This window comes from Aspergillus pseudodeflectus (genome assembly GCF_044049435.1).
Source record: "Aspergillus pseudodeflectus strain CBS 756.74 chromosome Unknown BJX68scaffold_60, whole genome shotgun sequence".
NCBI lineage: Eukaryota > Fungi > Ascomycota > Eurotiomycetes > Eurotiales > Aspergillaceae > Aspergillus > Aspergillus pseudodeflectus.
In genome coordinates, this window is record NW_027263836.1 from 144,727 (window position 1) to 163,681 (window position 18,955).

Consider the following 18,955-nt stretch of genomic DNA (forward strand, 5'->3'; position numbering starts at 1 on the left):
GCTTTGCTATATATGCCGCACGCCAATTCATCAACAGTATCTATACTATATCCATGGCATTGCTAATCTCAAAGCTTCGACTTCTTATACCCAAATTTCATAACTGTAAGCATCCTGACGGTTTCTGGCGGCATGCTCATGTGGGGTGTTGGTGCGAGCCAAGAAGCACATTACATGGTTCTAATCATTGGCATCGTCGTGTGTGCAAGCGCGATATCACTGGCTTACGCTACCGACTGTTTTGAAGCAATGGCCGGCGAATCATTTATTTAAATTATGATCATCCCGAACACGATTGGGTTTGCTTTTAGCTACGCCATCACACATTGGATTGATGCAATGGGCCTGCGAGACTGTTTCATCTCGGTGTCTTTGATCTCATTCTTCTGCACTTATACCTTCCTTGCAGTCGTTTTCCGGGGGAGTTCTGGCGACGACTGTCTGCGAAGAGATACTGGCACTTCGTCAGTCTGGAGAGCGAGGCAGCAGTGGCTAGTTCTTAGGGCCTTCGGCGAGTTACGCTGAGACAATGGCTGGCACAACATTGGTGATGCTGGTACTTGGGCATCGCAGTAGAGCGAGAGACAGCTTATGCAGCCGGCTAGCAATAGTCGGAAATGCTTTCCACGATTACCATATCTAGTTATCGTAGGGGATGCCGATTTTTTTTCTATACTGTTGAAGTCGCACTCGTGTCAAACTGTAGAAGCACCATATATTAGCCCTAACTTTAATGGCTCTTGTATACCACAGGCGATTACGACGTCTGCCAACCATGGAGGTCTGAATCATACCTTATGCGTCACTCTCCATATATTAATTTTAGCAAGTAAAACCCTTGCATAGCAGAAATCTAATCAGAAGTAGCATGTTGGCTGTCCCATAGGTATGGCACGATCCGTTACATAATCCTAGCAGTACTAAAGCAGCGGCAGTAATGACCCGAAAAGGAAATATCACCACCCTAGATCCGTTCAGCTCCGCTCCACATCCTCAAAGTTCAAGGTCCGCGAACGCAAAGTGAACGACAGTCAAAAGTTGAACCCTTCATACAACTCTAATCATGGGTTTCTTCGCCGGCTTTGTACGTTAACCTCCTTCCCTGCGCGATCCCCATGAACGGTGCACGATAGTCAATAAGTTAGCTAATTGGTGACGGGAAAAACTAGTTCAGCGGCTTCGCCCTCACAACATCAATGCTCTACCTCACAATCCAAGTACACAAGTCCAATCGTCTTGCGCAGAAACAAGCGATACGCGAACAAACACAGGCGATCAGTTACCTTGCGCTATCGAGGGGCGCGTATGACCGGCGGTTGCTTCCAGCGGATAGAGATGCGGAGGAAGTGTCGGCGCAAGTTATGGGCGTGGGCGGCGCATCTGGATCGGGCATGAGGGATCAGCTTAAGCACCAGTGGAATGAGGAGGTGCGGAAGCTGGCGAGGAAGGCGTATGAGAGTCGGTGGGAGGATGTGCGGGATACGGCTGTGGAGGGGTGGAAGGGGGTTCGGAGGTTGGTTAAGAGGGAGTGATGGAGGATGAATTCTGTTGATTCTTCTTTCTGCTCTCTAATGGGTTTTTTGTTTTGGATTGACCTTTAAAATCTGGGCTGTGGCTCTGGATGCGGACGTGCGGCTTTTATTCTTATACCCTTGCATTGTGTATTGGCATTTATGGCGTCGGTTTATTCTGTCTAGTTCTTCTGTCTGTACAATAGCATACAGTTATATGGCCGTGGTATCTTTTAAGTATAAATATCCTTAGAAACTGAGCCCCGACTCATGGCCAAAGGGCGCGGGAAATGATCCCGAGTACAGAACTGCGAGTACTAAGTACTGAGGCATAGGCATATCAATCTGGAAAGGCGGGATATGCCATTCGGTGTCCGTAGGGAGTCGCTAGGCAAGTATTGAGGGACAAGCCTCAGCCTCAATTCACCGTGGTAATGACCGGAAAAGTAGAGCAATGCTGACAAGTTCAGTTCAGCCTGCTGTATTCACAGTAGACTGAGTAGCAGTGCTCAGACTGTCATCCTCACTCCAGATATCCTTGCTCTCGGCCTCCATAGTCCGCATAGCTTGCGCAATATCCTCCAACTTGGCCACCACATCCAATACGCTATTATTGACTCGATCAAAATACCGATCATTAGCCTCGCGCCTCTCCCGCGCAAGCTGAATGTCCTTTTCCGTTTCCTCATCTAGATTGCGAGCCGAGTCTTCAGCTTCTCCAGATGTATCACCCGTCGCCCGCGGCTCTTTCTTTGGTGTCGAAGGTCTCTTCGTAGCCGTTCTCGATTCCGAGCCCTCATCATCAGCTTCACCCCGCGCCCAGGCCTGTGCAAGACGAAGATGCTTCATCCGGAGGTCTTCCAATGCTTCGGAGTGTTTCTCTCCAAAGACGTGTCCGCGAGCAGCTGCGCTGACTTCCACATCGGAAAGAGCACTTTGCATCTCCTCCCACAAAGCATCCGAGCCATCTACCTCACCCCGCGACTGGGTGCGGGACAGAAACGGCGAGAGACCTGACGTGTCCAGGGGTTTGGGCGAGGAGCGTCTGCGGTGTAGAAGGGGAACCGACGGAGCAGGCTGGCTAATTCCCGGAGTCACAACCGTAGGTATGGGCGGTTGAAGAGAGAGGTTCGATGCATTATGTGATGGCGGGCCCTGGAAAAGAGCAGGAGGGGGAAGACGCTGAGAGTTTACCTTTTTCAAGGTGTCTAGATTGGAATTTGTATCCATGTAGTTGAAGTGCAACTGACAGTGCGATCCCTTCACATTCTAGTCGGTATAAGAGCTTTGCTGAACAGGTAGAGACTGCCGCTGTAGAGCATGAACAACGCGAAATGGAGAGATCGATGCTGTTATCGTTATCGTGCTTGTTATCGCTATCGCTAGTATTATCAGCGACGGATTGCGTGGTTTCTCCGATCCGGGGCCCTCGACCTTCGTGACTGGTCACCCACTCGCCGCCCTCGCTTAGCTGCCCACAGCAGAACATTTTCGCCCTCCCCGAACCGCAGGCCGTGAGAGGAATCGTTCGACCCTTCGACTTTCGACAACCATCCATCCAGCCGTTCGGCACATATCCATCAGTCGGTAAGTGTTCAACTTGTTCTTTCTCGTCGCCGTCGAATTTCAGCACAGGAACACCATCCTCCTTTTCACTCGAGAATCCCACAACGCGCGTCCATCAAATCCCGCTCTGAATCGAGATCGCACCACCACCTGCAAAATCCAACCACAAATCTACATCACAACCACGAGAAGTTTCTTGCGATACACGTTTCTAACGCATTTATTCTGCGCAGTTTACCGTCCATTCGATCATAATCCGACAAGATGGGTAAGGGACAGCCTAGAGGATTAAACGCCGCCCGCAAGCTCGCGACCACCCGCCGCGAGAACCGCTGGGCCGATCTGCACTACAAGAAGCGCCTCCTCGGTACCGCCTACAAGTCCTCCCCCTTCGGTGGTGCTTCCCACGCCAAGGGTATCGTCCTTGAGAAGGTCGGTGTCGAGGCCAAGCAGCCCAACTCCGCCATTCGCAAGTGTGTCAAGGTCCAGCTTATCAAGAACGGCAAGAAGGTCACTGCTTTCGGTGGGTGCCCTCTCTCTTTTATCTTTATATGCGATGGTGTATTCGGATGGACCAACAACTGAAGGAAGCTGGATATTGAATTTGGCACGGAATGATTGAAACGATTATTCAACTAACGAGACACACAGTCCCCAACGACGGTTGCTTGAACTTCATCGATGAGAACGACGAGGTTCTCCTTGCCGGTTTCGGTCGCAAGGGCAAGGCCAAGGGTGATATTCCCGGTGTCCGTTTCAAGGTCGTCAAGGTTTCCGGTGTCGGTCTGATGGCTCTGTGGAAGGAGAAGAAGGAGAAGCCCCGTTCGTAAACGGCTCCACGGCGAAGAAGGAAGACGAGTGGTTGCGTTGGTGTGGCAGGAAATGATATCCGAAGAAATCGGGGCCCCGTTCCATTGAACATTGGGAGGCATGATCTATGGAGCTGGAAGTTATGGTTCAGGATGGATGACCCTGCAAAACACCATTGCAGATACAACGATTGATATACTTCACAAAAGACGGCGCCATGATTTATTTTCTTTGGGAAGGGCCCTAAAATCAAGAAATTCTTCAAATCCTGCCTTGCGGTTCCGTGGATCGTAGTACTTTGCCAAGTTATGGTGTTTATTCGTCAAGCCAATCCTTTTGTGATTTAGGAACTAGGCTATGTGTTGATTGTTCTATCTCAATCATTCGGTTTAATCAAATCCTGGTCTTGTCTGCAGTCCCACAAAACGCCTCTATTTCCATTTTACCAGTCCCGAGAACTAATCTTAAACCCGTGCAGAGTATAACGTCATAACATGCTTTTATTATTTTTGATATTCCTCATAACTCCCGTTTAGAAACTAATGTCCTCCTTGCGATAGTGATCGGACACAATACGGTAAAGATATGATGGTGCATGTCCACCCCTGCAAAATCACGTTAGTTACTGAAGATAAACGGGAATGTGGGGAAACTCACAGGTTCGTGATGTATAGATCAACCAGCTCGGCGGGGACATAGTCGTACAGCGGATTCTGGACGTCGATTTGCTCGACTAGATCACCATCCTCGTAGCCAATGACCTTGCTTGAATCGCCATATTCGATTAACGACTCGAAGTCGAACGGATAGACCGGGCTGAGCTTGTAAACGCCGCTAACGACCACAACGGGGGTCTGGTGGACCTTTGCTGCGCGAGCGATAACACGGGTACCTGCAGAGGCGACAAGACCGCCGTTGGCCAGCACAGAGTGTGTACCGAGGATGACCTTGTTCACGCGAGACATGAGGGCGAAAACAGCCGAGTCGGGGATCAGGATGACGGTGATGCCGTGGGCAATCAAGGGTTTCTGGAAGGATTCGGTGCTGAGCAGCTCATCGTCGTTGGGGGCTGTTCCGCTCACGGTGGCGTGTGTTGCTTCGTGGTTGTTGGGGTATGATTCGGCGTGGATAACAGTGAACTTCCGCTTGGCTGCGGCTTTGAGGAGGAATTTCTGCACGGTTGTCGACGAGGTGTGTGTGAGGATGATTTCGTTCGAGTGGATGTGATCAAGCGCGTAGGCTGCAATTTGGTCGTCGACTTGACCGAGTTCGTCAATGATCTCATTGATTCCGTCTAACACCTCGGCGCGGATATCTTTATTCTGAGGGTGTCCTGGTAAGCGTCCGGACGGTGAGGCGGATACCGGTGAGCCAGGTAGTGAGTTCTCGGATTCTGGTTGAGAAAGAAGACTGAACATGGAGATTGGGTGAGCTGCCAACGACGACAAGGGCTTTGAGGCAGAACCGTCATGTCGTCCGTACAAGGCCTCGGATGGGTCTGCAACGTGAGTCAACGAACGACGCTTGAAATCTGTCAAGAAAGCGAAAACTCACCGTGTTCTGCGCGAGGAGTCTGCGGCTGGCTTTCAGAGCCTGCTTCACTCAAGCTAAAGTCCCCGTCGCGGTCATCCTCTGCCTCGTCACGGATTAAACCAAGCACACGTCGAACAATGTTTCCAACTACCATCTCCCTGGGCTGCGCAGCTATCAACCGCCTGCCCACGCTTTGAACCCGCTCAATGAGTTTGGAGGCATCGCTCGTCCTGCAGGCGGAGATAACACTACGGAGGAGGTAAGCAGTCGCGGTCGCGCATGATCTAGAGTGTCGGATCTGTCTTCGTTTGAGCAGTCTTTTTGCGGGTTAGTACTGTAAGGCGCAAGGTCCATGGATAGTTCGACGTACGAAATCAGATTGTCAATGGAAGTGTCGATGGGATTTGTTTTCAGAGACTTCAAAAATGAAGCCAATCCAGGTGTCAACGGAGCTGAAGGGGGCGGCATGGTGTCTTTCTCGTGCAGGTGATACTTCTGCTGGGCATCAGTTACCAAGACTTTTGAGTCAACGGCGACGACACGGGATATTTTTTCCTCGTACAACGTACCTGTGACCCCTCCGGGGGATTTTTCTGGGGCGCGAAGAGTTGCCGAGTTCAGAAAGCAGTTGGAAGCACTTGTGGGGTCGAGAAAGCGTGGTTTTGTTGCCGAGGGGTAATTTCTTTGAGGCGCGTGGGATGTGATGAGCAAAAGTGGAGGGAGTTTTTGGCTTTGCCCGCCTTTCCAGCTGGAGCTGCGGTGCTTGGCCCCAACAGTTCACTTGATACAAGTCGCTCCATTCCGTCTTCCGCTGCCGACGCCCATCCTTACTCCTCCTTATCGCCTGCTCCCGTCGGTTTGAGCTGCTTCGGTGCTCTTCCGTCCTATATTGCCTTCCATCCTCTTTCCCTACGTCTTTGCTTCCTCGCATCTCTGGTTGTCAGCTTGAAACACTCGATCTCCCGGCTGTTCTCCGGTCCGCTCGTGAAGGTCAGGGCTAAGAGGAGCGGTGGTTCTTGAAGCACGGGCTGTCAACTGGCGCATTGAGGTTAGTACATGCTGATACCCCCTCGTTCTGTCTTATTCTTTGCCGTATCCCTCGTGGCCTCTCTCAACCTGCCGGTTGCCTTCTTCCCTAACCTCGGAATTACCCGGTGATCGCTGACGTTCGCAACCCGCGCCAGACATCTGCGCCAGCCCAGACACCCTGTGAACCGCGTTGGAAGATGAACTCACTGAATATCCTTTCGTCTCGAGTCATTGGCCAGTCTTCGAATCCGAAGCGTAATCGCCAGCGATCTCGTTCTCAAGGGGACATTGCCCCCGTGATTGCCCCGGGCGATCTTGCGAAGTTTCGGTCCTACAGCGAAAGCAACTTCCAGGCAACCGATGCCAACGAAAAGCCCAATGGGGACGTGTCCCATACGCATGATGTCGACCACGATGAGCACACGTTGAACGAAAAGACACCATTAATACGAGGACTTCAAAAGGATCAATCACTTGCTACAAGCAGCTCATTGGGCTTAATTGCGCGGCGGCTGCTTGAGGCGGTTACCGAGACAATCAAGTTCATCTTGGAGACATTGGCCGCGCCCGGCGTTTATGTAGCTCAATGCTTTCGAGATGAGACGGGGACCTACTCGGCTATTACGCCGGTACGGAAGCTTAAACGCTCTATATCCGGCTCTTCAGCAGACAATCCCGATACGCCGAGCAAGACTTCTACTCCAACCGAAAGTAAACGCCGGCCCAGCTCTACGAGGAAATTGAGGAATCACTCGTCGCGGGAATCCATTGCCTCGAGTACTTCCGAGTCGGAAGGGGATCGTCGGGCGATGAAGGGACTTACGAGCAGTCGACCGCGCGCCTCGAAGAAGACGCCGAACCAAGACTCCTTGGATGGAGCTACTCCGCGAAGGTCAATCCGAATCAAGTTAAACAATGAGGAAGCTCTCCAGAGACAAAGACAACGTCGAGCGCGGAGTGCCGACCTTGATCATTCGTCACGGAGCGGATCTCAAGACACCCTCGACCCAGAAAGTCTAAAGTCCCCACCGTCTTCGTCTGTACACAGAGTCACGCGATACCCTCACTCTCCAGTACCCCCTCGGCCACTAATCCCTTCTCGTTTACCGTCGTACACAGCTACCGGGCGAAATGCCGCCAGGCTTCCGCAGAAAACGCTCGTCCTAGACCTGGACGAGACTTTGATTCATTCTCTCGCCAAAGGCGGCCGCATGTCCAGCGGCCACATGGTTGAAGTGAAGCTAGCAACGCCGATGACAACTGCGCTAGCCCCAGGCGCACCCCCTACGACCGTCGGACCTCAGCATCCTATTTTATATTACGTACACAAACGACCTCACTGTGACGATTTCCTCCGCAAGATCTGCAAATGGTACAAGCTCGTTGTCTTCACCGCAAGCGTACAAGAGTACGCTGACCCAGTCATCGACTGGCTGGAGCAGGAGCGAAAGTACTTTCAAGCGCGGTATTATCGCCAGCACTGCACGTTTCGAAATGGCGCCTATATCAAGGACCTGAGCTCAGTCGAACCAGACTTGAGCCAAGTCATGATACTCGATAACAGTCCTATGAGCTATATCTTCCATGAAGGTGAGTTAAGTCTAGTCTCGCCTCGCCGCATCCGCCTGCTAATGTAGATCCCCTAGATAATGCCATTCCGATCGAGGGCTGGATCAACGACCCAACAGACAACGGCCTACTCCATCTAATCCCCATCCTAGAAGCTCTGCAGTACGTCACAGACGTCCGAGCATTCCTAGCGTTACGTAGAGGGGAGGCTGACGCCTTATAATTCGGGGGATAGTCTTTCCTCCACTCGCGTGGAGGACTACTCTTTTACCTACTTTATACACGACCGATATCCCGCGCTTCGCGATGTCCATCTAATGCATTCATACATCCTCTCCTCCATGGCCTCCCTGTAAAGAAGGCGTTCATACTCCATTGCAATCCATGCCACTTCGCTTCCAGCATGACAACAGGTGGTTACCTAGCATTACTCTTAACCTTATATCCTTATTCTTATCATTACCCGCACGCCACCATACCCCTCTTCAACCGAACCACCTACTATTGTTTACATTAATTATTTTTGTTTTCTCCTCTTTTCTTACCTCTCTCATCCATATCTTCTCATCTCTTCTATCCTGCGATACTCAGCACGTCCCGATTACTTAGACGATGTAATGAATTCGAAGTCAAAGTGTCTCAGGAACCGTTTAGTCGATCTTTATGAACCGAATCTCGTGGGTAGAGTTGCTTGTCGTGTCTGGGACTTTCCCGCGGGATATACATCCGTGATAAGAGGGGCTATAAATATGCTGCGTGCTGCCCTGCAGCAAGTCATGGTAGATATTAGGTGGACTGAGTGGACAATGGTGGACAGTTCATATCGGGAGGGCTCCCGAGCTCCACTCGAGTTACTACGTAGTACTCCAAAATATATCGACGGGCTCCGCACTCGGCCAGCGCAAGGAAATGGTGCCTTGATAAGGTATACCGGTATACTGTAGACGGTTGCTCTTGGAAATTAGACACAATTATTTACATTCCTCTTCAGAATCTACCAAGAAAGGGGAATCGTAAGACTTGTTTGGAACGAATATTTGATTTCTAGATTTAATTATTCTACCCACAGGTGCAATTACAGACCCTTGGCTTGCTTCGCATCTGTAATGGCTTCCTTGAGGGCAGTGATGGCCTTGTCGACATCACCGCGAGCAGGGTCTGTGATACTAACACCCATGTGGCCAAAACGGATGTACCTGGTAGCGACCTCCTTGTGCAGACCCGCAGCGAAGATGACACCGCGCTTCAGCAGGCCTGGAAGGACATCTGGTGGTGCAAGACCCTCGGGCAGCCAGATGGCAGTCATGGCGTGTGCCTGGTTCTCTGGCTTGGAGGCCAGCTGTTGCAGGCCGAGCTCGGCGACGGCGGCCTTGACGCGGTCAGAGGCCTGGCGGTGGGCAGCGAAGCGCTCGCTCATCGGCCGGGATGTGATCTGGGAGAGGGTGGTGTGGAGGGCGTGGATGAGTTGGGTGGAGGGGGTAGCAAAGTAGGAGGGTTTCAGGTTCTCGTAGTTTTGCATGATAGGGAGCCAGTTGGCAAGGGAGGAGTAGTAGGATGCGGGAGGGGTCTTGCGGGCCTTGAAGGTCTCAATTGCGCGGCCAGAGAAAAAGAGGATGCTGAGACCGGGAGGGCAGCCGATCGCTTTCTGGCTGGCGGTTAGGACTACGTCCAGATCCCACTCGTCAAAGGCAATCTCCTCACAGCCGACACTGCACACGCCGTCTACGACAACAAGAGTCTGGGGGCTGACGCGGCGGACAATCTCGGTCACGCGCTTGACGTCGCTGAGAACACCGGTGGATGTGTCGACGTGTGTAATGGTGATGATCTTGTACGGCTTCTCCTTCAGTGCCTGCTCAATTGCCTCGAAGGATGGACGGTCACCAATGGGTGCCTTGAGTTGTGTAGCGTTGGCGCCGTATGTCTCCAAGCAAGCAGCAAATGAGTCGGCAAAGTAGCCGGAGTGCAGAACGAGGGCATTCTCGCCCTTCTCAACCAGGTTGGAAGCGACAAAGTCCCATCCCAATGTACCACTGCCAGAAATCACAAAGGGCTGTGCTGCGGGGTTGGTGGACTGAAAAAGTTTCCGGACCATCGACAGTGTCTCTCCAAAGGTCTTGACGAAGCCAGGAGCAACATGGCTCTCGCTGAAGGTGCAATCATGGTCAGTTCAAGATCGGAGGTCCATGGAGGGGTAGCATTGACTCACGCATAGTGGGACATGGACTGAAGGACAGCATCATCGAACTCAATGGGGCCCGGAATGAGCAGAGTAGGGTGAGGTGCTTGAGTAGACATTTTGGCAGCAGGGGGCGATGAAGATTGAGGAGTAGTGGTGGAAGGAGACACAGGTGGGGGGGCGGAGCGATCGAGGGGTTTATATTCGATGTCGTCAGGAGCGTGCGAGTTCCTTTCGGTCGAGAAGGGGGTGTTAAGCTCAGGCAGCGGGAGTCGCTGATCCAGGTGTCTGGAAATCAGGCTCAGGCGCTGCGATGTCCGTGTACCCGCCAGAGTTTCCCGAGGGGTCGGCTCTCTACGGAGAGCCCGCGGGGAAGTCGACCTGGGCTTGCGATGGAGGAGTACCAAGGGAGGGGTCTCGGGGAGTGCCGGAGTGTCTGTTCGGGCCGGTGGCTTTCACAGGACAATCGTGTGCCTTGTAGATAGATAGAGAGTATATAATCTCAGTCGAGAAACGAGTTGATCCAAAAGACTCGACTTGGTTCTTCTGTCTGATTCTGTGACAATTCTCTCCAAATTATAAGCGGACTCCACCTTTTTGCTCGTCTCCTTTCTCCTCCCCGGCATCGGTGTTTTTCCTGCAGCCTCAGGCTCCTCAACGGGCGGAGCCTTCCGTCTCCATGCATGCTCGGTGAGCTTCGACGAGAGATCTATACAAAAGCAAGTAAACGAATAAACCCAATAGGCTGGATCCAATATCTATTAGCAATCTGTCACTCAATTGGAAAGACGTTCGTAGATCTACGCTTCAAAGTACGAATGTACTACATTGTACTCGCATATAGTTCAATGCGGACAACGCCGTACTCCAGCTCACGAAGCCAGCGTCTGAAACTGACATGTCCGTCAATGTAACATACTGACTAAGAACAATACGATTGACAGTGTTTTTGCATACAACATTGTCCAGTTTACCTAAGAATCCAGGCCTTTCTATATCTGCCTGCAGTGCTCAAGATCGATAGTACTAGCCCCGATTAGGCCACCAGTTAGGGCCCAGGGCTTCCGGGCTGAAGATCGGGCCCAGCTTCCCCGCGATAGCTTCACCGTTATCGTGTAGGTACCAACGTGTCTGACAGCTGCATCTCGAGAACTGCTTGCGCTGTTTACCCGTCAACCAATCCGATAACATTCGATAAGAATATCGAAGCTTTCCCTTCTTGGAATGAGCCATTGACCTGCTTGCTCCTCCCAAGATGACCTCGCGTCTCGTCCTGGTCATCGGTGACCTCTTCATCCCGGACAGAGCCCCCGTAAGTCGCCGAGTTCAATCTTCCCAGCTGGCACAATGCAGTCATACTGATATCCCATTTCCAGGATCTTCCGGCTAAGGTACGCGCGACTCCGCCGCATCACCCAGGCCGGCTTCTCCCTTATCACCCAGTGTCACTTTGATTGACCTCGTCGCAGTTCAAGAAGCTCCTCACACCAGGCAAGATCGGCCAGATTCTATGCCTCGGCAACCTCACCGATCGCAACACGTTTGAATTCCTCCGCCAAGTTGCCCCAGATCTCCAATTAGTGAAGGGCGACTTCGACGTTGATTCCCCCAATCTACCTCTTTCAAAAGTTGTCAACCATGGAAGTCTCAGGATTGGATTCACACACGGCCATACGATCATCCCCCCAGGTGATGCGGATGCGCTGCTCATCGCTGCTCGCCAGATGGATGTAGATATCCTTCTCTGGGGAGGTACCCATCGCTTCGAAGCCTTTGAGCTGGAGGGGAGGTTCTTCGTGAATCCAGGCAGTGCGACTGGCGCTTTGAGCTCGGGATATTGGCCTGATGGAGAGGAGCCAACGCCAAGTTTCTGCTTGATGGACGTAAGTTCAATTCTTACCAGCTATACCAGCATACTCTGACAACTCAACAGATCCAGGGCGATGTCCTTGTGCTGTACGTTTATCAGTTGAAGACAGATGCCAACGGGGCAGAGACCGTTGCGGTCGAGAAAGTCTCTTACCGCAAGAACAGCATTCCATCCTCATGAACTGACACTTCTCATGCTTCCTGTACATATGCTATAGATGCCATAATTCTCATTCCTCCTGGACCAGTTTTCTTTCGAACCAAGTTTCGTCACTACGAACTATACTGTTCTTATTTCCGAGGCTGTGCCCAAAGCTTAGATCCTGTGCCACAGCACAAGAGTAGTCAGCTGTCTCCCAGGTGCATAGTTTATTCATTGTCAACATAAAGACAACCGCAAGAGGGCAAACTGCTCCTCTAGTAACTAATAATCCTCTGTGATGCAATCACTGGGTCCCGATTGACGGAGTTAACTGATGACAAAAGCCGCTAAACCAGAAGGAGAAGCATTGGCTTTGGCTTGATCCAACACAAGCATCACTTTCTCCAAGGATCTTCTTTTTGTCTCTTAATCCCCAGTCACATTCTTTTTGGTACATTCTCTCCCAGTTGAGTTGGGATTGCCTCAAAAAGTTTGCCCGCAGACTTGCCCCTCTTCGCGTGCACATTTCTTTGAAACATTTTACTGCCGGAATCCGCAACCTAAAATAGGTGGAGAGCTTCTGTTCCGCCTTCTTGTATCTTCGACAGAAGAAAAGACATACTACACCACGTCATTTCACAATGGCTACAGAGGAACCCGAGGTTAAAGATGAGCGCCTGGACACTCACGAGGAGGGAGGTGATGATGAGGTAAGGTTAACCGAGAAACTCTTCTAACCAACATTTGGAGTTGAGGAAACAGGGAGCTTGTTTCTTCTTATGCGCGCTCCGTTTGCGCCTTCCCTTCGAGACATTATCCGCACTGCCGCGAGTTTATTTATGCTGGACCAAGCTAATAGGATGTCTCACCATTTAGGAGGAGATCGAGGCCATGAAGCGACGGGTCGCCGAGATGGAATCCGAAGCCGCAAAGTTACGGGAAATGCAAGCTACCCTTGATCAGCAATCCGAGAACCTACGCGAAGACAAAGAAGAAATTGACGCGCGGAGTATTTTCGTCGGAAATGTGGACTATGGAGCTTCCCCGGAGGAAATTCAAGCACATTTCCAGAGCTGCGGCTCCATCAACCGCGTTACCATCCTTCTAGACAAATTTACAGGTCAACCCAAAGGGTACGTACTCCTCCACGATCAAATTGACTTGCCTATCGGCCTTGCTCGAAGAAGGAACCGGCTAACACGCTGAATATAGATATGCATACGTAGAATTTGCCGAGCCTAGCCTTGTCGCCCAGGCGCTCGTGCTAAATGAAAGCGTCTTCCGCGGCCGGAACCTCAAGGTGAGCATAGGTCGAAGCGGATGTGCGCTTTTTTTCCAGATGCTAATAGCTATAGGTCGTTCCCAAGCGCACCAACCTTCCTGGCATGGCCAGCCGAGGACGTGGTAGGGGCCGCGGCCGGGGATACGGCCGTGGAGGATTCCCTCCTCGTGGAGGCTACCGTGGCGGCTATCGGGGTCGTGGACGAGGCTATGCTCCCTATTAAACACGTTCCACGCGCATTTGAGACGCGCATTTGAGAGGCTTAATAGCGCTAGAGAGATTCAAGCTGGCTCTCCCGAACCGGAAGAGGCACCACCAAAAGTCATCCGTTTACTGGAGCTCCAGGAGTTTATACTGACGGACCTCTGCTGTGAACGTTCCGCGACGGCTTGGCTTCTCTGGAGTTTGGGACTGGGCTGCACTAATGTATGATAACCATCTGGTCTGGGCAGGATGGGGAACGGATTGTCTGATGTCATTTACTCTCTTACTTTTGAATCATTACGAGAGCGACAGCTAGAGGTCAGATCAGGATACGAACCTGGACAGTGATCGCCGCACATGATACCAGAGTACTCCAGAGTAGAAGACTTGCTGACAATTGCCATTCCCGCTGGCTAGGGCTTATATCTGGTCTAAGCGGTAAAAGCATGCGGTGTCGCAAGCCACTGCCAGGGGCTGAGCGGGACAATGACGAAGACTACTTAAGGACGAGACTACTTAAGGAAGGAATATGGGGGAAGTAGCCTTACTTGAATTGTAGTAGTAGTACTCGGTGTATCCGACGAGACCCCCCGAGTTTTCCTACTTGCTGAGAATGCTGTTGCCTTGCGGTCTGGATCTATAATGGGAGCACTGCAGCAGTCGTCATGGGGAAATCATCTTGGCCCAGATTGCGATCCATTGAGGGTAGATACTAGACGGTGAGAAAGATATACGAGATGAGTGAGAGGAGAACAGCAAGTAATATGGGCCAGTTTGTTGATTTCGAGGGCGACTGGGACTTTATGAGCTGGAAAAAGATCGCCAGCGATAGAGTAATCATCACCCCGCGGTACTATTGTGATACCACTGTTGACCGTTGATGCCTCAGCTGCAGCTACTGTAATCTGGATAATTCTCGTTTTTTCAATGCGCCTGCTCCCGTACCCTTCTCGGTCAGAACTCGTATTTATTCAGAATTAATAAGATCCCCTCTCCAAGCGCTCTTCGCCACGGTCACAGCCAGCCCGACGAGCCCCTCGCCAAGCTGATTGGCTCCGGCAGCGCAACGTCAGGACTGCCTCTGGCATCTCAACTCCCACCCGACTGCTCAGCCCCATTACAACGGCACTATTACCACCGTGGAAGTACAACCGCAGTCACTCCGCGCCTCAGTCTGAGTTTATCACGTTCCTCTGCTCGAGTTGGTTATCGTCAACAACTTCGACTTCCTCCACGTCTGCGACTCTTCCATCACCCACCGCCCTTTTTCCCTCCCTACTCTCCCACTCTCCGATCCACCTCCGGTCCTCTCCTCGAAACAATCATCGCTATCGTCGGGCGTTTATCGCTGTGAACTGCGGTGGATGCGCACGCGGCAAATCCATTTTTAGGCTTGCCTTGATCGGCCTTTTGCACCCGGAGTCGTGTTCTCAACCGACTGGATAACTTCAGTGCAGGATGGGGTCCAATCTGCCTGCGTAAGTTGCCTGATCGACCCATCTGGCCTTTGCTGGTTGCTTCCTCAAAGGACGACCTTGGCTCATACCAGTGAAGATACCCGTTGCTAACGCAGAGACTTTTTTTAGCCAACCGAATCTCAGGGTTACAAGTAAGATAACACCAACCTCGCACCCTATATCGATTGAAATAGCGTCAAGCAGAATTGCATGTGATAGATGGATGGAAACTAACCCGGACGTTCCTTAACAGTTATCGCTGCGGACGGACTATACAAGCGCGATGTTTTCCGTATGTCAAAGACCTTTTCAAGCGCTCGACCCTATCCGCTCCGGTGAATCTAACTCGTCTCCCAATGCAGGCCTACCGGATCCCTTCGCGGTGGCTACCGTTGGAGGTGAGCAGACACACACGACATCGGTGATCAAGAAGACCCTGAACCCGTACTGGAATGAGATGTTCGACCTGTAGGTTTTTTTCTACTAAGAGCTGTGCGGGTGCCGAATGCTGATTGTCACCCTCTAGGCGGGTCAATGAGGATAGCATTCTCGCAATTCAGATCTTCGACCAGAAAAAGTTCAAAAAGAAGGACCAAGGCTTCCTCGGCGTCATCAACGTACGCATCGGAGATGTTATCGATCTACAAATGGGGGGCGATGGTGAGTGATACCCCTTGCCGACAACGCCCGGATTATTGAGCCTGTTCTACGGCTCTTGAATATTTTACGGCTGACCAGGCGCCTCCGCTGCTCAACAGAGATGCTCACCAGAGATTTGAAGAAATCTAATGATAACCTTGTCGTGCATGGAAAGCTTATCATCAACCTATCCACTAATCTCAGTGCCCCCGCTACTAACCAAGCAAATGGCCTGCATCGAACGCAGCTCGGATCTTCAACATCTAGTGGGCTTGTCCCGCAGGTACAACCGCCAGGGTCTGTTCCACCCCCTGGTCCCACCTCGGTCGATCAATCAGCAACTGCATCGAGTGCATCTCTAAACCCGCAACGCGTCCCGTCCGCTACCAGACCGACCAGCCAGTCTACTGCCCCACCACCGAATGGCGCACCACCAGCCCCCAATGGACAGCCTACGCCTCGACCCAACCTTAGTTCGTTTGAGGACAACCAAGGCCGGCTACCAGCCGGCTGGGAGCGGCGAGAAGACAACCTCGGAAGAACCTATTATGTTGACCATAACACTCGAACCACGACCTGGAACAGGCCATCTGCGAACTACAATGAGCAAACACAGCGTACACAACGAGAAGCCAACATGCAGTTGGAGAGACGAGCCCACCAGAACCGAATGCTTCCAGAAGACCGGACTGGCGCAAGCTCACCGAACTTATCTGAGTCCCAGCCGCAGGCCCCATCCCCGCCTGCTGGTACTAGCGGTCCCAGCAGCAGCAACATGGTATCCATGATGGCCACAGGAGCTACCACTGCAGGCACTGGTGAGCTTCCGCCTGGCTGGGAACAACGAACCACCCCAGAAGGCCGGCCCTATTTTGTTGATCACAACACCCGCACAACCACCTGGGTTGACCCTCGACGGCAGCAGTACATTCGTATGTACGGTCAGAATGCCGCCGGAAACAACACCACGATTCAACAGCAACCCGTTTCTCAGCTCGGCCCGCTGCCCAGCGGTTGGGAAATGCGCCTAACGAATACAGCTCGCGTGTACTTCGTTGATCACAACACCAAGACGACCACATGGGATGATCCACGTCTTCCGTCTTCGTTAGATCAGGGTGTTCCGCAGTACAAGCGTGACTTCCGACGCAAATTGATTTACTTCCGATCACAACCAGCACTCCGCATTATGTCTGGACAATGTCACGTCAAGGTGCGCCGTAACAACATCTTCGAGGACTCTTACGCCGAGATCATGCGCCAGAGTGCTTCCGACCTGAAGAAGCGTCTGATGATTAAATTCGACGGCGAAGACGGTCTGGATTACGGTGGTCTTTCACGGTACGCTTTTCTCTGTGAATGCTATTTGATAGCAATGCTAATTTGCGCAGTGAATTCTTCTTCCTCCTTTCTCACGAAATGTTTAATCCGTTCTACTGCCTTTTCGAGTACTCCGCGCACGATAATTATACCCTGCAAATTAATCCTCACTCGGGTGTTAACCCTGAACATCTCAATTATTTCAAGTTTATTGGACGAGTCGTTGGATTGGCGATTTTCCACCGTCGCTTCCTCGATTCATTCTTCATTGGAGCCTTCTACAAGATGATGCTGCGGAAGAAGGTATCTCTCCAAGATATGGAGGGTGTTGACGAAGATTTGCACCGCAATCTCGCTTGGACTTTGTATGCTTCTTGGATCCTTCCAACTTGAATTGGCTACTAACTACGAACAGAGATAACGACATTGAGGGCATCATTGATTTGACGTTTACGGTAGATGACGAAAAGTTTGGAGAGCGTCGTACAATCGAGCTGAAGCCTGGTGGTGAGGATATTCCTGTGACTAATGAGAACAAGCATGAATATGTCGAGTAAGTTTCTCCATCCTCACGAGATTGTCCTCGAAGATACTGATTGAGTCAGGCTGGTCACGGAATGGAAGATTGTGAAACGGGTGGAGGAACAGTTCAACGCCTTCATGTCAGGCTTTAACGAGTTGATTCCTGCGGATCTAGTCAACGTCTTCGATGAGCGCGAACTGGAGCTGCTGATTGGTGGTATCGCTGATATTGATGTGGACGACTGGAAGAAGCACACTGATTACCGCGGCTACCAGGAGCAGGATGAAGTTATCCAGAACTTCTGGAAGATCGTCCGCACCTGGGATGCGGAGCAGAAGTCTCGTCTGCTCCAGTTCACTACGGGTACATCCCGTATCCCAGTCAACGGATTCAAGGATCTGCAAGGTTCCGACGGTCCGAGACGATTCACCATCGAAAAATCCGGAGATCCAATTGCTCTGCCCAAATCCCACACATGGTACGCTCTCCCATAAACATTTAATCTATGCATCAGCTAACAATCCCCAGTTTCAACCGTCTTGATCTTCCACCATACAAGACTCACGACATTCTAGAGCATAAACTGTCTATCGCCGTGGAGGAAACGTTAGGTTTCGGGCAGGAATAGACTTTTGTATTCAGCACAATACCCCAGCTGAAGACTGTATTGTACACAGCTTCAGCCTCGTCACCTGTTCCGCCGAAAGAGAGGACCGGAACTTTGTTCTCTTCCCGCGTGAGACATTGCCTAGGGTCATGCCATACCCGTCGAGTCCATCTCTATTCTATCCTGTCGTTTCTCCCGTTCACGGTGCAGGCAGTCATTTTTGTTAATTCCCCAGTCATTCTTTGGAGGAGAACATGATGTGCTTTTTTCTCGTTCTCAAGGAGGTCATTGACATTGACACTCACATGGGCTCTGGTATCGTTCAGCTTGATTTGATTATATTGTTAACCTGGTTGTGCTGGACTTGTATATACTTGTATTATTTCCGAGAACATGGACTACGCTTGCTACCAGTGCTGCAATGAAGATTCTCAGGAGTAGTCTTGAGGCCGGTGTAGAGACACTTTCATCTGATAGATATGTGTAGTCTCTTGGGAAGTACCCACATTGTTGTTTACATGCGAGAAACCCAAGATCTAGATGTGCGGAACACATATATATATTCTTCCCTGTGTATGTCTAAGCCTGAATCATTAGGTATCAAATGGATTTTGTTGGAATTATGCTGAGGGAATCCATACTTATGGCGAGATCTTTGTAAGGATCCCTTGCCTGATTCGTTGATAAAAGAAATATATAGATTTGGCAGATTCGG

General features: G+C 51.3%; 10 protein-coding genes across 10 annotated transcripts; 7 read left to right on the forward strand and 3 right to left on the reverse strand.

Moving 5' to 3' along the window:
• Nucleotides 1-189: 189 nt before the first annotated feature.
• Nucleotides 190-859, forward strand: BJX68DRAFT_246011 (uncharacterized protein). The gene is made up of 3 exons (XM_071041584.1): nt 190-454; nt 521-700; nt 795-859. Exons 1-2 carry the CDS (start codon nt 277-279, stop codon nt 523-525), a joined length of 183 nt encoding a protein of 60 aa, XP_070894405.1. The 5' UTR covers nt 190-276; the 3' UTR covers nt 526-700; nt 795-859.
• Nucleotides 860-998: 139 nt separating this feature from the next.
• BJX68DRAFT_246013 (MICOS complex subunit Mic12 family protein) lies at nt 999-1,736 on the forward strand. Its single transcript, XM_071041585.1, has 2 exons — nt 999-1,084; nt 1,170-1,736. The coding sequence occupies exons 1-2, from the start codon at nt 1,064-1,066 to the stop codon at nt 1,530-1,532; spliced, it is 384 nt and encodes a 127-aa protein (XP_070894406.1). The 5' UTR covers nt 999-1,063; the 3' UTR covers nt 1,533-1,736.
• Nucleotides 1,737-2,857, reverse strand: BJX68DRAFT_246015 (DUF5315 domain-containing protein). The gene has a single exon (XM_071041586.1). The coding sequence runs from the start codon at nt 2,739-2,741 to the stop codon at nt 1,983-1,985; it is 759 nt and encodes a 252-aa protein (XP_070894407.1). The 5' UTR covers nt 2,742-2,857; the 3' UTR covers nt 1,737-1,982.
• Nucleotides 2,858-2,994: 137 nt separating this feature from the next.
• rps23 (40S ribosomal protein uS12) lies at nt 2,995-4,304 on the forward strand. Its single transcript, XM_071041587.1, has 3 exons — nt 2,995-3,098; nt 3,311-3,600; nt 3,729-4,304. The coding sequence occupies exons 2-3, from the start codon at nt 3,342-3,344 to the stop codon at nt 3,905-3,907; spliced, it is 438 nt and encodes a 145-aa protein (XP_070894408.1). The 5' UTR covers nt 2,995-3,098; nt 3,311-3,341; the 3' UTR covers nt 3,908-4,304.
• Nucleotides 4,305-6,216, reverse strand: BJX68DRAFT_246019 (translation initiation factor eIF2B subunit beta). The gene is made up of 5 exons (XM_071041588.1): nt 5,990-6,216; nt 5,791-5,915; nt 5,442-5,737; nt 4,545-5,385; nt 4,305-4,492 (listed from the first exon to the last, which is right to left on the reverse strand). Exons 2-5 carry the CDS (start codon nt 5,886-5,888, stop codon nt 4,420-4,422), a joined length of 1,308 nt encoding a protein of 435 aa, XP_070894409.1. The 5' UTR covers nt 5,889-5,915; nt 5,990-6,216; the 3' UTR covers nt 4,305-4,419.
• On the forward strand, nt 6,217-8,779 carry nemA (Nem1-Spo7 phosphatase catalytic subunit NEM1). Its single transcript, XM_071041589.1, has 2 exons — nt 6,217-8,039; nt 8,096-8,779. Exons 1-2 carry the CDS (start codon nt 6,647-6,649, stop codon nt 8,239-8,241), a joined length of 1,539 nt encoding a protein of 512 aa, XP_070894410.1. The 5' UTR covers nt 6,217-6,646; the 3' UTR covers nt 8,242-8,779.
• Nucleotides 8,780-9,038: 259 nt separating this feature from the next.
• Nucleotides 9,039-10,740, reverse strand: BJX68DRAFT_246023 (alanine--glyoxylate transaminase). The gene is made up of 2 exons (XM_071041590.1): nt 10,228-10,740; nt 9,039-10,165 (listed from the first exon to the last, which is right to left on the reverse strand). The coding sequence occupies exons 1-2, from the start codon at nt 10,314-10,316 to the stop codon at nt 9,094-9,096; spliced, it is 1,161 nt and encodes a 386-aa protein (XP_070894411.1). The 5' UTR covers nt 10,317-10,740; the 3' UTR covers nt 9,039-9,093.
• Nucleotides 10,741-11,165: 425 nt separating this feature from the next.
• On the forward strand, nt 11,166-12,396 carry BJX68DRAFT_246025 (vacuolar protein sorting-associated protein 29). Its single transcript, XM_071041591.1, has 4 exons — nt 11,166-11,509; nt 11,574-11,588; nt 11,667-12,080; nt 12,131-12,396. The coding sequence occupies exons 1-4, from the start codon at nt 11,453-11,455 to the stop codon at nt 12,245-12,247; spliced, it is 603 nt and encodes a 200-aa protein (XP_070894412.1). The 5' UTR covers nt 11,166-11,452; the 3' UTR covers nt 12,248-12,396.
• A 630-nt stretch (nt 12,397-13,026) lies between these two features.
• On the forward strand, nt 13,027-13,533 carry BJX68DRAFT_181742 (uncharacterized protein). The gene has a single exon (XM_071037218.1). The coding sequence runs from the start codon at nt 13,100-13,102 to the stop codon at nt 13,412-13,414; it is 315 nt and encodes a 104-aa protein (XP_070894413.1). The 5' UTR covers nt 13,027-13,099; the 3' UTR covers nt 13,415-13,533.
• A 1,115-nt stretch (nt 13,534-14,648) lies between these two features.
• Nucleotides 14,649-18,940, forward strand: BJX68DRAFT_246034 (NEDD4 family E3 ubiquitin-protein ligase). Its single transcript, XM_071041592.1, has 10 exons — nt 14,649-15,172; nt 15,281-15,303; nt 15,405-15,443; nt 15,514-15,619; nt 15,678-15,811; nt 15,910-17,131; nt 17,182-17,475; nt 17,526-17,663; nt 17,716-18,111; nt 18,162-18,940. The coding sequence occupies exons 1-10, from the start codon at nt 15,153-15,155 to the stop codon at nt 18,259-18,261; spliced, it is 2,472 nt and encodes an 823-aa protein (XP_070894414.1). The 5' UTR covers nt 14,649-15,152; the 3' UTR covers nt 18,262-18,940.
• Nucleotides 18,941-18,955: the final 15 nt, after the last annotated feature.

Excerpts from the sequence above, each read along its gene's own strand:
- BJX68DRAFT_181742 (XM_071037218.1), top strand. The coding sequence starts at position 13,100 with ATGAAGCGACGGGTCGCCGAGATGGAATCCGAAGCCGCAAAGTTACGG.
- BJX68DRAFT_246023 (XM_071041590.1), bottom strand. The coding sequence starts at position 10,316 with ATGTCTACTCAAGCACCTCACCCTACTCTGCTCATTCCGGGCCCCATT. Across the intron at positions 10,166-10,227 it reads CAGTCCATGTCCCACTATGC|CGAGAGCCATGTTGCTCCTG; the intron begins GTGAGTCAATGC and ends TTGCACCTTCAG.
- BJX68DRAFT_246015 (XM_071041586.1), bottom strand. The coding sequence starts at position 2,741 with ATGGATACAAATTCCAATCTAGACACCTTGAAAAAGGTAAACTCTCAG.
- BJX68DRAFT_246019 (XM_071041588.1), bottom strand. The coding sequence starts at position 5,888 with ATGCCGCCCCCTTCAGCTCCGTTGACACCTGGATTGGCTTCATTTTTG. Across the intron at positions 5,738-5,790 it reads TCCATTGACAATCTGATTTC|ACTGCTCAAACGAAGACAGA; the intron begins GTACGTCGAACT and ends ACCCGCAAAAAG. Across the intron at positions 5,386-5,441 it reads GACTCCTCGCGCAGAACACG|ACCCATCCGAGGCCTTGTAC; the intron begins GTGAGTTTTCGC and ends CTCACGTTGCAG.
- BJX68DRAFT_246034 (XM_071041592.1), top strand. The coding sequence starts at position 15,153 with ATGGGGTCCAATCTGCCTGC. Across the intron at positions 15,444-15,513 it reads ATACAAGCGCGATGTTTTCC|GCCTACCGGATCCCTTCGCG; the intron begins GTATGTCAAAGA and ends CTCCCAATGCAG. Across the intron at positions 17,476-17,525 it reads CGCAATCTCGCTTGGACTTT|AGATAACGACATTGAGGGCA; the intron begins GTATGCTTCTTG and ends AACTACGAACAG.
- BJX68DRAFT_246013 (XM_071041585.1), top strand. The coding sequence starts at position 1,064 with ATGGGTTTCTTCGCCGGCTTT. Across the intron at positions 1,085-1,169 it reads TGGGTTTCTTCGCCGGCTTT|TTCAGCGGCTTCGCCCTCAC; the intron begins GTACGTTAACCT and ends GGGAAAAACTAG.
- BJX68DRAFT_246011 (XM_071041584.1), top strand. The coding sequence starts at position 277 with ATGATCATCCCGAACACGATTGGGTTTGCTTTTAGCTACGCCATCACA.
- BJX68DRAFT_246025 (XM_071041591.1), top strand. The coding sequence starts at position 11,453 with ATGACCTCGCGTCTCGTCCTGGTCATCGGTGACCTCTTCATCCCGGAC. Across the intron at positions 12,081-12,130 it reads CAAGTTTCTGCTTGATGGAC|ATCCAGGGCGATGTCCTTGT; the intron begins GTAAGTTCAATT and ends ACAACTCAACAG.
- rps23 (XM_071041587.1), top strand. The coding sequence starts at position 3,342 with ATGGGTAAGGGACAGCCTAGAGGATTAAACGCCGCCCGCAAGCTCGCG. Across the intron at positions 3,601-3,728 it reads CAAGAAGGTCACTGCTTTCG|TCCCCAACGACGGTTGCTTG; the intron begins GTGGGTGCCCTC and ends CGAGACACACAG.
- nemA (XM_071041589.1), top strand. The coding sequence starts at position 6,647 with ATGAACTCACTGAATATCCTTTCGTCTCGAGTCATTGGCCAGTCTTCG. Across the intron at positions 8,040-8,095 it reads GAGCTATATCTTCCATGAAG|ATAATGCCATTCCGATCGAG; the intron begins GTGAGTTAAGTC and ends TAGATCCCCTAG.